The sequence below is a fragment of the Rhizopus delemar genome, genomic scaffold, assembly GCF_000149305.1.
Source record: "Rhizopus delemar RA 99-880 supercont3.1 genomic scaffold, whole genome shotgun sequence".
NCBI lineage: Eukaryota > Fungi > Mucoromycota > Mucoromycetes > Mucorales > Rhizopodaceae > Rhizopus > Rhizopus delemar.
In genome coordinates this window covers 2221714-2236202 of record NW_027137827.1, presented here as the reverse complement: position 1 = coordinate 2236202, position 14489 = coordinate 2221714, and the positions used below count along the sequence as shown (strand labels likewise).

Below are 14489 nucleotides of genomic sequence, written 5' to 3'. Positions count from 1 at the left end.
GACACTGTTAAAAGTGGACCCTGTAAATGCGTATGGGAAGTGCATGTATGAGGAGCGATAGACCTTCTTTTTGTATTTTGCATGAAATCAATTTATTTAAGCGTGCTTTTAATTCAAAGAGCACTTACTTTCTTGATTTATTACGTGATAACAAAGATTTGCCAAAAGGAAAATCTGATAAACCTAATTGAGGCAGTCGCTGATGTGTAAAAAAACTAGACGGTCTGTAACCTCCCCTACCCCTCAAACAAGATTATTTGTGTCCCTTCCCAAAGAATATTCATCAACACACGGTTAATAAAATCCTTTTCCCCTTGGCTGTGTGACATAGATGTATTGAAAGAAACCTTAATCTTATTACTAAGCTATTTTTTTTTTTGGAGAAAATAAATTTTATTGTACATACAATAGAAATAAAACACTTTAAAGCTTTATGGATCGTATTATAAAAATTGTGTCCTCTTTGTTTTTTTTTTTTTTCTTTTTTTTTTGTAGAGTACTTTAGATGGAATCTTTCTGTTTAAGAAGGCGTGGTTTTAAAGAAGATCGTCTTTGGTGTTTTGACATTGTGTATAATATATCATGATTAAAAAGACATGGGCCATCAGAAGAAAAAAAAATCTTGCGCATTGACCCGCTTTTAGTGTATCTGGAAATCATTCTCCCTTTTTCCTTGACCATCTCCACTCCTCACATGCTAAATTGCTTTTAGATATAAAAAAAAAAGCTTGAAACACAAGCTTATCCTAAATAGGAAAAGAAATCAATTTTTTATACGCTCTTTTTTAAATGAATAATAAAAAGATAGTATAAAAAAAAACAAGAAGCTTATTTAAGATAGCCTACGATCTGAGCGCATAATCCAAGTAAAATTTGGTCACAAACTTACCACCAACGTTGTTACTTTTGTTGTATGAATCAACCTCCGCCGAAAAAAAAAAAAAGGCAAAAAGAAATAACCCCAAAATACTTGTTTATTTTTGGCTCTAAGTTCACAAAGGAGGATGGTAGAAAAAAAAATGAGGTGATTTATGTTAAATTAATAGCACGCTAAACATGAAAATCAAAAATCATTTGACGTCATAATGTATTTAAAATAATACAAAGCAATCTCTTGACATTTGAATTATTAAAAATAAATATGAGCCATTTCTCATCCTTTTTACTAAAGAATGATGGTAGAAAAATAAAGCATAATCCACTGTTCCATTTTAAATTTCTTTTATTCTTCTATCAAATAAAATACGTTTGGCCCTAGATGATATCTCCTTGAAAAACTATAATTCGAATTACAACTTTTTTATTGACTGGTTTTTTTTTTTTTTTTTTTTTTTTTTTTTTTGTAAACAAAAGTTGTACACAAAATACAAATATTCTTGTTGTTAAAGTCTATTTATGGGAGTACTACTTGTCCTTATATTTCCCATTAGGTACTTTTATAACATAACCTTCAACAATTTCATATTTTGATTGAATGATGGAATTCCTTCAAATTAAACCATTCTATTATTCAAACACATGTTCAATAACAGCAAACTATTTGCTACAACTTAAACAATTAAAAAAAGGGCTTTTTTTTATAGTAAAACATGATTTACTTTTTATTATGAAAATATTAAAAATAATGAATGTGATAATTTACAGAAAAAATATTAAGGATATCAAAGAGAAGGAGTGGAAAAGAAAACCAGTTTCTTATTTACATTTTTTTTTCTTTTTTATACTTTTTCCTTCATATCAGAGAAAGAACCGGCTTCTTTAGTTTCAATTGTGTTCAAATGACGATCCTTGAAGGCCAAAATTTTACCGCTGAAGACAACATCCATTTCTTCAAGAGAACGGCCCTTGGTTTCAGGGAAGAAGAGGAAGACACAGACAGACATACAAACACAGCAACAGCCAAAGAAGATGTAAGTACCCCAAGTAATAGTAGTCAACATGACAGGGACGAAGAGGGAAATAACAAAGTTCATTAACCAGTTAGCAGCAGTAGTGATAGAGGTACCCTTGGCACGAATAGCTAAAGGATAAATTTCAGCAGGATAGACCCAACCGACAGGTCCCCAAGAGTAAGCAAAACCAGCAACAAAGATGTAGATCATGACAATACAAAAGTAAGAAGCATGAACGTTACCGGACATGTCAATGGCCTTTTCACCATCAGCTGTATCATACACACGACCAGTAGCAGCCATGACGATACCACAGAGAAGCATAGCAACACCCATCACACAGGCACCAGACATCAAGACAAAACGACGGCCTAAACGATCAAGGAAAAGAATAGCAGGGATAGTGGCAAAGACGTTCAAGACACCGTTGACACCAGAGGCAATCAAGGAAGCACTGTTACCATTGATACCAGCTTGAACAAAAATCTTGGGAGCATAGTACATGATGGAGTTAATACCAGTGAATTGTTGGAAGATTTGGATGAGGATACCAAGGATCATACGACGAAGAATGTTTCCCTTAAAGAGTTCAAGGTAGCTATCAACAGAGACAGCACGTTCATGTTCAACTTCAGCAATAATTTGTTCATATTCGGTAACAATGTGAGGAGCGGTCTTGTCATTATCAGCATGAAGTTTAGCAAGGACAGTCAAGGCTTCATCATTGCGACCACGGCTGATCAACCAACGAGGAGAGTAAGGGAGAAAGACAGCACCGATACCAAGGACACCAGCAGGGATGATTTGGATTGCGATAGGGATTCTCCAGGAAGCACTGTGAATTTCAGTTCCCGCACCGGCCCAGAAGGCAATCATGATACCAATGGTAATCATCAATTGTTGAAGGGCAATCAAACGACCACGAATTTCTTTGGGAGCTAATTCGGACAAGTAAAGAGGGACGGCCATGGAAAGAGAACCAACACCGAGACCGGCAACAAAACGACCACCGACCATCATTTCGTAGCTGCGAGCACCTGTTTGAATACCAGCACCAAGAATGAAAAGAGCAGCACCACAGACGATGGTAATCTTACGAGAAAGTCTTTCACAAGCGGGAGCTGATGAATTGGATTAGCAAAAAAGTTTGCAGGTTATGTTGTATATAATAATTTACCAGCAAAGAGAGAACCAACAAAACAACCAGCTAATAATAAACCAGTAATAACGGAAGTTTGAATAGATCGAAGTGATGTTTGAGTAGGATCACCTGTCATGACTTGAATGAAGTCTGGCAATACCAAGACACCAGAGATAACACCAGTATCATAACCAAAGCAAAGACCACCCATTGCTGCAAATAAGCAGACAATGTAAAGTTGAAGTTTAGAGTTTGCCATTAAGTTGAGCTAAAATAAAAACAAAATAAAAAAAAAAGTAGTAAAGAAGAACACAATGTTGAATTGCCTCGTTCTTTTTATATCAATTTACATTGTAACACAGTCAACAACTGGATCTACTTTCTCATCAGGCACCACACAGAGACTTATTGTAACACCCCGCATTTTACCACAACCAATCAACGTTCTCCCCACAATTTAAAATAATTTCCCCGCGTTTATTCCTTCCCTGGTTTCTTGTTGAAAGGACATGAAAAGTTTACAATGTAAAATGGAACAATTAATTAAAGCAGACTAATTACATGAAAACGAACTTTCTTTTATTTTAATCACTGTGGAATTGCAACTTGATCTACACTGCTTACGAAACAAGCAGTGAAAAATGATTAGGTTTAGTGTCTTTTTTAGCATTTTCAAACATTTTTTACCAAATCCAGACAAAAACCAATAAATCCACTGTTGTACAAGGTTTTTTTTTTACAGCTTTATACCGTTTTATATTTATTTTATTTATGACAAAGAAAAAAAATGGAAATTTAAAAAGGAAAACACGGTTAAATTCCCTTGAACTCGGATCGATTACATCCTTCAAGTGCACATTCTTCCCTTTCGCCCGCTTTTTTCTTGTATCCCTCTTGTGTTACTATAAAAATGGAATTCAGAAGGATCGGGAGGAAACGGTATTTAAAAAAATGGGGTCCCCTCCTGTTATGGTAACCAGGGTCCTTGGTGTGTTGATTGGTTTCTCACTGCTATTTTTATTCATGATCATTCAATAACTGCGCTTTATTAAAAAAAAAGACTCGATTTGAATTCAATCGCATTCATTTTCTGATTATTTATAATAAAGCATGACAAACATATTGCCTATTCATTTAGACAAGACCCTGTAATATATTCTATACTTTAATAGAAAAAAGGGAAGGCTGGGAGAAAGATGAATATTTTCCTCGGGATGTCTTTTGTACAGAAAAAGAATATTCAGCCTCAACTGATTTGTTTATCATCAAAGACCTTACAGAGCCATTCTATTGGCTTTTGTTAATTCCCAATGATATCGGCATCTTAACGTTTTGACACCTCCAAAAATTAACAATAACTGTACTAGTCTCTTATTTGTTGCATGATCAATTATGATAACCCCGCATTTCCTCTCACCCAAATATACACGGTTTCGTTGTACCATGAAGAATGAGAGTTTCACCACTTTTGGAGGAGTGTCACGCCAAGCATTGAGCCTTTTTTGGTAAAAAAAAAAAAGGAAGAGAGAACGATACCATTTTTCATTTTTTTACCGCAATTATCTCACGCCCTGAAAAGACATGATGTCCTTTAATATTCCAAAATAAGGGAAATTTTTTTATTACAGTAATTCTTCCAGTTTTTACTTGAAAGATAAAAAGGACAGACAGGTATACTCTATTCAAGCATGTAAAGTAGTATAAATAAAAGTTTGCAGCTGCAATGATTTATGACTTTAATGTTAAAAGATTTACAATTGTCAAATACGACCAAAGAATTTCTTTCTGTGTACTTTTCAAGAACATTATCACAAGCTGTTGTTTTTTTTTAGTTATTTTGATTTTGGTTCTCTGCTTTTCCTTAGACACAGGATAAAAAGTATTTTCCACACCACTTTTATCAAATACTTTTCTTCACCTTTGAAATAACTATTGATCCAGAAAGAAAATATCCCTACCAAGTTTAGTAATCCAGTACTCTTGTTCTACATCAATTTGTCTTTCTGCCTATAGACTAAGCCATTCTGGGCCAATCAGGAGATCTTGTCATCTTATCCACAGACATGCATGACCCTTTTGAAATCGACACTTATTACTTTACATTCAACTACTGGGCCAGGCCGTAACTCGATACTCCCTAATTTATCCTATTTGTTCATGTATACTTGTGCTAAAGTAAAGTAATTTTCTACACGATTAATTTAAAGCTGAAACTACATTGGTTTTATTTATATGAGTGATTCATTGTATAAAGACAATAAAAGAACAATGGATAAAAATGAAAAGTAGCATTTTTTTTTAAACGAGCATGGCATACTTTAGTGAGATTATTAATTAATGAAGTAGTAGCAAAAGAAAGCAATGTTCTCCTTCTTTCAAAAATATTGCTCCTTTACCATTTTATCAAAGACAATTACATACCACCAGCTATACTTGCAAGTTCCTTAGGCGGTGAACAAAAGAATTTTTAATATTCAACTTTATGCGCAATGTCTACACCAGCATGACCCTATTGTGTTCAATAAAATGTTATATGGAAGTCAATGAAGTAATGACATAATAAAATGTGCTTATCATAGGTTTATGAAAGCCAAAAGCAACACCCAAAAAAAAAGAGACACTGTTTACTGCTTCCTTGCTCAAACATGTCAGAAAGGTTAAACAAGACAAATTTGTTGCAAGTGAATTCAACCAATTTAGTTTGATCATGCGCGAAGTTCTATTTTCAAGGTAACCCTATGCAGTCTGATTGGCAATCTCTATTTCATAATCTTGTTAACCCGACAAATCATCATATTTTTCCGAATGTCACAGAATATAGGACTGAAAGTGTCGTTCCTTAATTCCAGCTCACTAGTTGAACAGACATGCTAGATGCTGTATTCTAGAAGCTTCAACTTTTTACATTAATAAACATTGAAATAGGAAAATCAGTAGACGAAAAAAAAAAAAAGAATAAATATACTTGCATCAATACAGTTCTCTGTCATCCTCTTTATTTTTATATTCTAATGCTTCCGTCATTTTTAATTCAGACCTATTTCGACAGACGTGGAGATGAGATCTTGAAAAGTATTGGAGCATTTTGCTCTTGAAGGCTTTCCTCATCTGAGCATTATGCTAGAGTAGCTGAATAAGTAAAATGGGGCTTATAACTAGCAATCCTTGTACATGAATTTCTAAATTTTTGTTGTAGAGCTTCATCTCATAAATGTCTTTGCTTTATATCCGTTGAATAGCTTGAGACCCTGTCACCATCCACAATCTAGCGCCCTAAATGCTCTGTTTCTTGTTATCCTTGTGGTTTATATCCCACCCTCCCCTTTGACGCACTATTTTCTGAATCCATACAACCTTTTAGATTATGCAAATTCTTGGATAAGGCGCAGTACTTTCTTATTCATAATGTACTGGCTCATAAAATTGTAGATGATCTGTATGCGCTGCGATAATTTGTTAACCTTGGGTGGTTATAAAACAGGTTGATATGAACTTGTTTACCTTGTCTATGCATTATTTTATATTTCAAAAACTTTGATGATAATGTGTGTTATTATTGTAGGGAATATATTTCATTATGTTCAATTCTTATTCTATCCATATAATAGCTTTCACAAAAGCAAAGAAGCATATAAAAGATAACACACGATTAGATTGAGAATAACTGAAGACATACAAGAAGAACAATTTGGCAATGCCTCTTTATATGAACAGGCTTTTTGTACAAAAAAAGAACTATCGCAGATTACATGCGTTATTTCGAGTTTCTTGTACTTAATAACAAACCAAATAAGCCATCAATAGCAAGTACTGTCTCTTTGATACTTCATTTTATCTCATTTCAAGTTACTGTAAATAAGGTTTTGATTATTTCTTTGTTGAATGAATAGCAGACATGCTACTACAAATTTACATTCATGTGCCACATAAAAGCTGACAAATAACATCTCTTTTTCATATGAAAACTTGTGCTTTTTCATTATTATAGTAAAAAAAAAGAACGATAATAACTATTCATAGCTTTTGAAGAAAGTGATGAATCTGTATATACTATTTGTATCAATTTGTATATAAAAAAAGGTCAACTCTGTGTTTTGACTTGTTTTCTATTCATAGTATATTCTAGAATATCCCTTCACTTATAGGCGTCTATAAAGTTTATTTTCTCCTTTTTCTTTGTACTGTATTAATTATTTAAGTATTTGACTATAAATGGAATAAATCAGGAACACTGACGGGGAATAATCAAGTGAACGGAAAGAGAACGGGAGAGAAAACGGGGAAAAGAAAATCACGTTTATTATAAACTTGTCAACATATGCTCGTTTTCCCTTTTCAAGTATTAATTCTTAATCATCATCGCATGGATCTGTTGTATAACGTATGTTTGCAAAATGAAGTATGATTCACTATCCTCACGCTATAAAAGGATCCAAATCACTAAATTTGTTGTGTTAAAGCGTAGGTGAGAGCTCATGGCTTTCTCTTTTAAATGTAGATGTATACATGTTGAGAGAAGCTTATGAATATATACAGAGAATTAGAGAATACTCGATGGTATTTTTATAGTTGAATAATGTTGACAAATAATATTCACATTTGTCTTCCTCCTCCTCCCTTCCTCTCTTTTTTTTTTTTAAGGTGAACTTATTTTATACAAGGAATTCACAAGTTATAATAATCAAAATGATGTATAATTTTTATACATTGCACACACAAGCACACACGTAAAATCCTATTGCACATCATGGCGTTCTTCCCTTTTCTGGTTAGCTAACTTTGATCATTTTTTATACCTCGTCTTTACAAATCATCTCGAGTGATCATGTTTTTTTTTTCTAAAGAATGAAATCGCTAAGAAAAAGGATCTCATTTATCAGCAAGAAAGAAAAAAGTGATATAATCATTTATCAAATCTCATTTTGATTCAAGTACTAAAAGTATATATCGACTGTGTAAGTCCTTTGGAGCTTTCTGGTGCTCATAGCTAATTACAGCCACTGTAAACGGTGTTTTAAATCACAGATGATCTAAATGAACTAATAGTGTCATTGTTACATGTATTCAGAAACATGAATCTTTTTGACAAAAATATCTAGTCAGTCGATCGACACAGTCAGATAGAAACCACAGACAGCAGAGCTTCCTACTAAGCCAAGTAATATGCTTTGGTTTCAAGTTGTGTTCAGTAAGCGAGCATTACTCATGCATGCAATTTAGAATATCACGTTCATGTCAGGAAATAAAGCCATTCATTTGAAGTTGTGGAGGACTCAACATTCTCTGGACAGTGTCCTTCTGGATATGACCGATAGATCTGAATCGTCCGTGCAGCTCATATCCTTAGTTTTGAAGCCAAAGAAGGCAATCAAAAGATTGCTGAAATCAATCTTGATCTACCAGATACAGCCATCGATCACATTCTCAAAGACGGTGCTACTTTTGAGAATACTAAAAGTAGGCTTTTAACTTGTGGAGCTTTAAATCATACTGCTTCTTTAGTTCAACTTTGACTGTTCAATTCCCTCTTTCTTAAAGAGGACATTATTAAGGAACAGTTGAAAATGAGTTTGGAACCCTATGACTCCGTTCTTGACCAAGGAATACTACGAGAATCATCACTGGTACCTTTATAGGTATAGGCTAGGCCATTTTGAATGCTCCTAAAGAGGATGACAGGCTCTTTTACCTTTCTTATCCTTCTCTGTGATATCAATCGGAAGATGAAGGTTTCTAGGAGGTGTTGACGTACTTTTCTTATTAAATACTTAAATATCATGTGAGATTACTAAATAGATTCATATTGTATAGCTTACAGCTATGTCTATATAACATTATGTGTCATAGCATCACTGCTATACCCAAACAACTTTAGCCACTGAATTAGTTCACTCTGGTTTTACAGTTTTTAACTTTATAAAACAAACCGTAGGTTGTATTCAATAGGTTCTCTCTCTCTCTCCTTTCTATCTTTGCTCAATAAAAAAGTTCAAGGGACCCACCAATCATCAAGTTTTTCTTTGTATTCTATTTCACTTTTAATCGATTACAAATTACACCTACAATACTACAGGTGTTGAGTGATATCCCCGCATATTGTCGTTGATGTCATGCTAATGGTCATGCTGCTTCTGATTGCTCAAAAGGACATTCACCTGTCTTTATTGGGGTTTGTCGTATTGGTGAATATCTTGCCTCTGATTGTACAAAAAGTAAGAATAAGCCTTTTTTTTTTGAAACATAAAATAAAAGACTAGGAGGATTCTGACTGTTCTACAGGATAGACCAAACCAAGACGAAACACACCAAGATTCGTTTTACACCACTACCATTTCAATGGGAGTTTTTTTTTTTTTTTTTTTTTTTTTTTTTTTTTTTTTTTTTTTTTTTAAAAATTTTGGCTGTTATGAAACGTAACTGCTGCATTTGAAATGAATCAGACAATGACACAAAAGTCTACCTGACGATTTTGGTAATAACCAAAGAGGACTCGGTACTAGTGTCTATCCTAGAGGTTCTGGTCACTCTCTTTCACTTTGATGTCGATTCTCAAGATGACGGATACCAGCAGTAGGGAGATCGAGCACGTTCTTGACTCTGGAGAATTAGCTCTTGATGACCAAGAAACTGATCATATTTCTCAGATCAAGCAGCAGGTTACCGATAGTAGAATTCTTAATGGAGGCTTTTAAGGATAACGCTTCCGTCATCATACTGCTGGCAAGTTTAGACTATGAATAACAAACCAAGTAAATAGAGCGCAGTCCAGCGTATTACTAAATAACTATCACTGTTCTATACCAAAAGAAGCCATGACGAGACACTGACCATGTCGGTTAAAAAATAAAGACTATCTGATTCTGAAGTAAGTGTTGCATTCATTTTATGCAGTGCATACTAAATAAGATGACAATGATCAAGTATCATTTCCTTGCGAGACTTTGATGGTATACTAGTGAAACAAATGTTATCAGGTAATACCTTTAGACCCACTGATTATTTTAGTAACTGAATTAACCTTATTTAAAACTCGTGCATTGTTTCTATAATCTTCTGATTCTGTAAGTACAGTGCTCACGGCTTCAAATTGCGTCCAAAAAAAATTCATTGCGCATCTTTAATTTTCAAACATCGCATATTTATTTGGTCAAATTGCGCACTTGTGATTTCTCAAACTGCGCTAATAAAAAAGTCAAACTGCATATTTTACAACTCAAATTGCACTACTTTTATTCGTACCTTTTTCATAAGCTATTATCTCTTTAAAAGCAAATATCAGATCGATAACATGTACTCAATAAAAGGAAAAATTATTTTTGAAGATGGTCAAGGAAATGTTTTTGATGAGAGCGGGAATGAAGCAATGGACTGGGATGAGGAAGTTGATCCTCATAATTTGGAGAACCTAACCAACCTAACACGCTATTTGAATAAGCAAGTACAGCCGGAAATGGTCTTAGACAGTCCGGATTTTGTTGAAAAAATGAAAACAATAGAGAAGAACCTTGAAGAGAAAAAAACGAAAAGCAATAATAAAAAAAATCTATATTCTGATGACCAAAAAACGTTATTTGTATATCTTCACAAGATAAAATTGTTAAACGCAGCTGAATCGGCTCGGAGAGCGGGAGTGAAAGTACGTACAGGGCAAGCGTGGTCTGCAAGAATGAAGGAAGATCCTAACTGGAATATATACGAAAAGCAAACGAATCAGAACAAAATTGGTACAGGTCAGCTACAGGAGAAGCATAAAGCTTTTCTTCTTGATTATTTTGATGAGTATCCTTCAGCTCGAGTTAAAGATGCAATTGATGGCCTTACAGAAAACTTCGAAAACTTCTCCTTGAAAGAGACTGTTGTGGGAAAGTACATTAGAGAGGATTGTAATTTAACAATAAAAAAAAGTTACCCGCCATCCACATGCAAGAAACACTGACAATACTCGCAAAGAAAGACACGACTGGGTGAAAACTTGGTCGAAAACAGATATGGATTTCAATAGTAATTGTGTCCTTATTGACGAAAGCGCTTTCGACATTAATATGAGGCCACCAACAGCTAGATCTGCTCGAGGTACACCAGTCATAATTACTACGCCAACAACAAGGGCTATAAGCCATACGATTCTTGGTGCAATATGTCCTATGGGGGTCGTCAACATGGAGATCAGAGTTCCTTTAAAATCAAAAAGAATAAAAGTTGCAGGAAGCCGCAAAAGAAAAAGTCCAGCAGCGAAAAAACCAGCAACAGGTGGCACCAATTCAGGTCATTACGATAGATTTATGAACTTAACGTTGGATGAGATGGACAAGTATCCGGAAATGAAAGGATTTTATTTGGTTATGGACAACTCGCCTATTCATGACAAAAAGAGTGGAGAGATTGACAAGATGATTGAAGATAGAGGCTATAAGTGTGTTTATCTCCCGAAGTACTCACCAGAACTTAACCCTATTGAACAGTTTTGGGCAAGCGTCAAACACAAAGTAAGAAGAAGCCAATTTGGTAATACAGAGGACCTCAAGACAAGAATAAGCGAGGCTTGCGATACTGTTCCTGCACAGCATATGAAAAACTTTATTCAACACTCTGTTAACGTGTTTGAGAAATGCTTAAATGATATACCGATTTAAAAGATAAATCTTTTATATAATTCATAATATGTAGTATATGAAATAAACTGATGCATTTTTCTTCCTGACAACCCACCAACAATATGATGTAAAATTAATAAACCTTTTTCAATTTCTCTATATGGGCCTAGATATTCAATTGATCCGTATATAACATTTAAAAAATAAAATACTGGTATATAACCTAATTGTTCCAACAATACATCTTTAATAAATCTTATAAATTTTACATCTTTTAATTCTGATCTATGATCCAGTTCGTATTTAGAAATAGGCATTCATTTGCTATCAATTTATTTACTTCTTTATTTAAAATATCTTTGTATAAACTTTCCTCTTCACTTTCTGTCATTATTTTTATTATATATTGATATTCAATTTTTTAAAAAACATCAGCTTTTTTATGACAATATATGATTCGCTACGCTACGATACGCGAATAAATAAAAGAGTTTTATTGGCCAATTCGATTTTAAATACAGCAATTTTTTTTTTGGTTACGCTACGCTACGCTACGATACGATACGATACGCTACGATACGATACGATACGCTACGATACGCTACGCTACGCTACGATACGCTACGATACGATACGCTACGCTTTTTCTTCGTTTTTCAAAAATAATAATGCCCGATTATTTCAACAGTGAAAAAGGTAAGTAAATATGTTATAAAAATGAATATTCTCTTACACAAAATTGTTTAGATGACAATGATCGCCTCCTACCTTACCATCACAGGCCAGGAACTGATGTAATAAGCAAACTGATATTAACTGACAAACAAGTGATAAATGTGTTATCAAATGTTCTCGTACCAGAAGCGGCGGAAGATAGTTATTTTCCAGCGTCTACAGAATTTATAACAGGGAAAAAATGCGACGTTCTCTATGCTCCTCGCGATCCCTTGAGTTCATTTCTTCCCATACTGATAGAGATACAAAATCAAGTAGACGACAAATTCTTGACGCGAGCCATCCACTATTGCACACTCATATACAACCGTTACAACAAGCTTCCTATTATTGTGGTATTTGGAATCGCAAATGTAACATTATCTTTACAGAGCAAGGCTGTCGATAGTGAATTTCCCTTTGCTAGACAAATACCGAGTCTTGGATGGGCCGAACGCTGTTTACTGCTGACATCTTCAACTTTACAAATGAATCAAGAAGAAAACACATTGCACCCTTTGCGAGCAATCGGTTATTTCCTCTGCTCTCAATCTTTGTCGATTAGTACTTTAGAATATGGAAGGAATGATTCTTTAGTAAAATTACTATACTCAATTGCGCATGATAATCTTGACCAGTTAATTGGGGAAGAAGCTGAAAAATTGGAGGCTATAGATAAAATTTGTAGTATTAGTGAAATTCAATTGCACAAGATAAAACAATGCCTGGAAAAAGGAGATGAAGCGTCAAAAAAAAAGTCATTAAGCTATGTGGAAGCTACTTTGGAATTCTTGCAACGACAGAAAAGAAAATACTGTGAAGCAATCGAAACAACGCCAATTGAAGAGACTCCTCCTTTGGTTTATCTCAACAAAAGAAGACAACTAAGCACTGTAGAACTTGAGAATGAAGTGGATAATGCAGAATTATATGATTTCGTCCAACGTTTCAAAAAAACAACGAGAATCAATTGGAAAGAATGCTTCAAAACAGGACATCTTGAAAATATTAAGTCAATTAAGCAATTCAATACTAGTGAGAGTCTACGAAGTCACTATAATAGAAAATTTAAATAAACAATTTTATTATAGTTCATCATTACATAACATGACTTTTTCATTGCTTGTGATAGCAATTATAATATCCAATAATGGATGGTGTTTTAATTTACCCTTGTTGAGCCTACTATCCTTTGATGACACTAATATACACTGCTTTGCCCAAAATGCACATGGTATTTCTCGAAGGAATGGGAGCTCTTGGTGCTGGGAACTTTGTTCAATAATTTTTTCATCAAGTTGCTGAGCAACGATGATCACACAAATAGGAAGGGTGTTATACCGTTCAAAAATATTGGTGCTTTGTTGAATAATTTGATTAAACTTCGTTTCTTCAAAGGTCGTAATAGTATTGATGACTATCAAAGGTAAACTATTTTGAAGACTATGGGGAATGTATAGGACAGCACCAAACTGTTTATGTGGGATCTCTAGAGGTTCAATAACATATGAACGTTTTGATGCTTTAGCAATAGTTGTGGTTATGACGTTAAGGACTCGTACATCAGTTAAAATGATCTTGCTGATTAAATCAATTCCAGGATGATATTCAGTTGGGACAACAAAATTATAAAACTCTTTGTCATTTTCGTCTAAAATTTCTTCTTGCATGTTATAGAGAAAATATTCACAATTCCAATGTAAATCTAACTTACCGCTCATTTCTAACAGAAACATTCATACAAGCGTTAAAAAAGGTTGCAGTATCCATAAATACCCTTTATTGAAAAAAATCCCGATTTATACTTAAAAAGACCAATAAAACTCTTTTATTTATTCGTTATAAAAAAAAATTGCTGTATTTAAAATCGAATTGGCCAATAAAACTCTTTTATTTATTCGCGTATCGTAGCGTAGCGAATCATATATTGTCATAAAAAAGCTGATGTTTTTTAAAAAATTGAATATCAATATATAATAAAAATAATGACAGAAAGTGAAGAGGAAAGTTTATACAAAGATATTTTAAATAAAGAAGTAAATAAATTGATAGCAAATGAATGCCTATTTCTAAATACGAACTGGATCATAGATCAGAATTAAAAGATGTAAAATTTATAAGATTTATTAAAGATGTATTGTTGGAACA

At 33.8% G+C, this 14489-nt stretch overlaps 3 protein-coding genes across 3 annotated transcripts; 1 reads left to right on the top strand and 2 right to left on the bottom strand.

The window, feature by feature from the left end:
- Positions 1 to 1718: 1718 nt before the first annotated feature.
- On the bottom strand, positions 1719 to 3244 carry RO3G_00880 (uncharacterized protein; the record flags this gene model as incomplete). The annotated part of the gene is made up of 2 exons (XM_067655471.1): positions 1719 to 3013; positions 3070 to 3244. The coding sequence occupies 2 exons, from the start codon at positions 3242 to 3244 to the stop codon at positions 1719 to 1721; spliced, it is 1470 nt and encodes a 489-aa protein (XP_067511572.1).
- Positions 3245 to 10321: 7077 nt separating this feature from the next.
- On the top strand, positions 10322 to 11712 carry RO3G_00879 (uncharacterized protein; the record flags this gene model as incomplete). Its single annotated transcript, XM_067655470.1, has 4 exons — positions 10322 to 10471; positions 10622 to 10763; positions 10939 to 11519; positions 11701 to 11712. The coding sequence occupies 4 exons, from the start codon at positions 10322 to 10324 to the stop codon at positions 11710 to 11712; spliced, it is 885 nt and encodes a 294-aa protein (XP_067511571.1).
- A 1672-nt stretch (positions 11713 to 13384) lies between these two features.
- RO3G_00878 (uncharacterized protein) lies at positions 13385 to 14011 on the bottom strand (the record flags this gene model as incomplete). Its single annotated transcript, XM_067655469.1, has 2 exons — positions 13385 to 13395; positions 13513 to 14011. The coding sequence occupies 2 exons, from the start codon at positions 14009 to 14011 to the stop codon at positions 13385 to 13387; spliced, it is 510 nt and encodes a 169-aa protein (XP_067511570.1).
- Between the last annotated feature and the right edge of the window lie 478 nt (positions 14012 to 14489).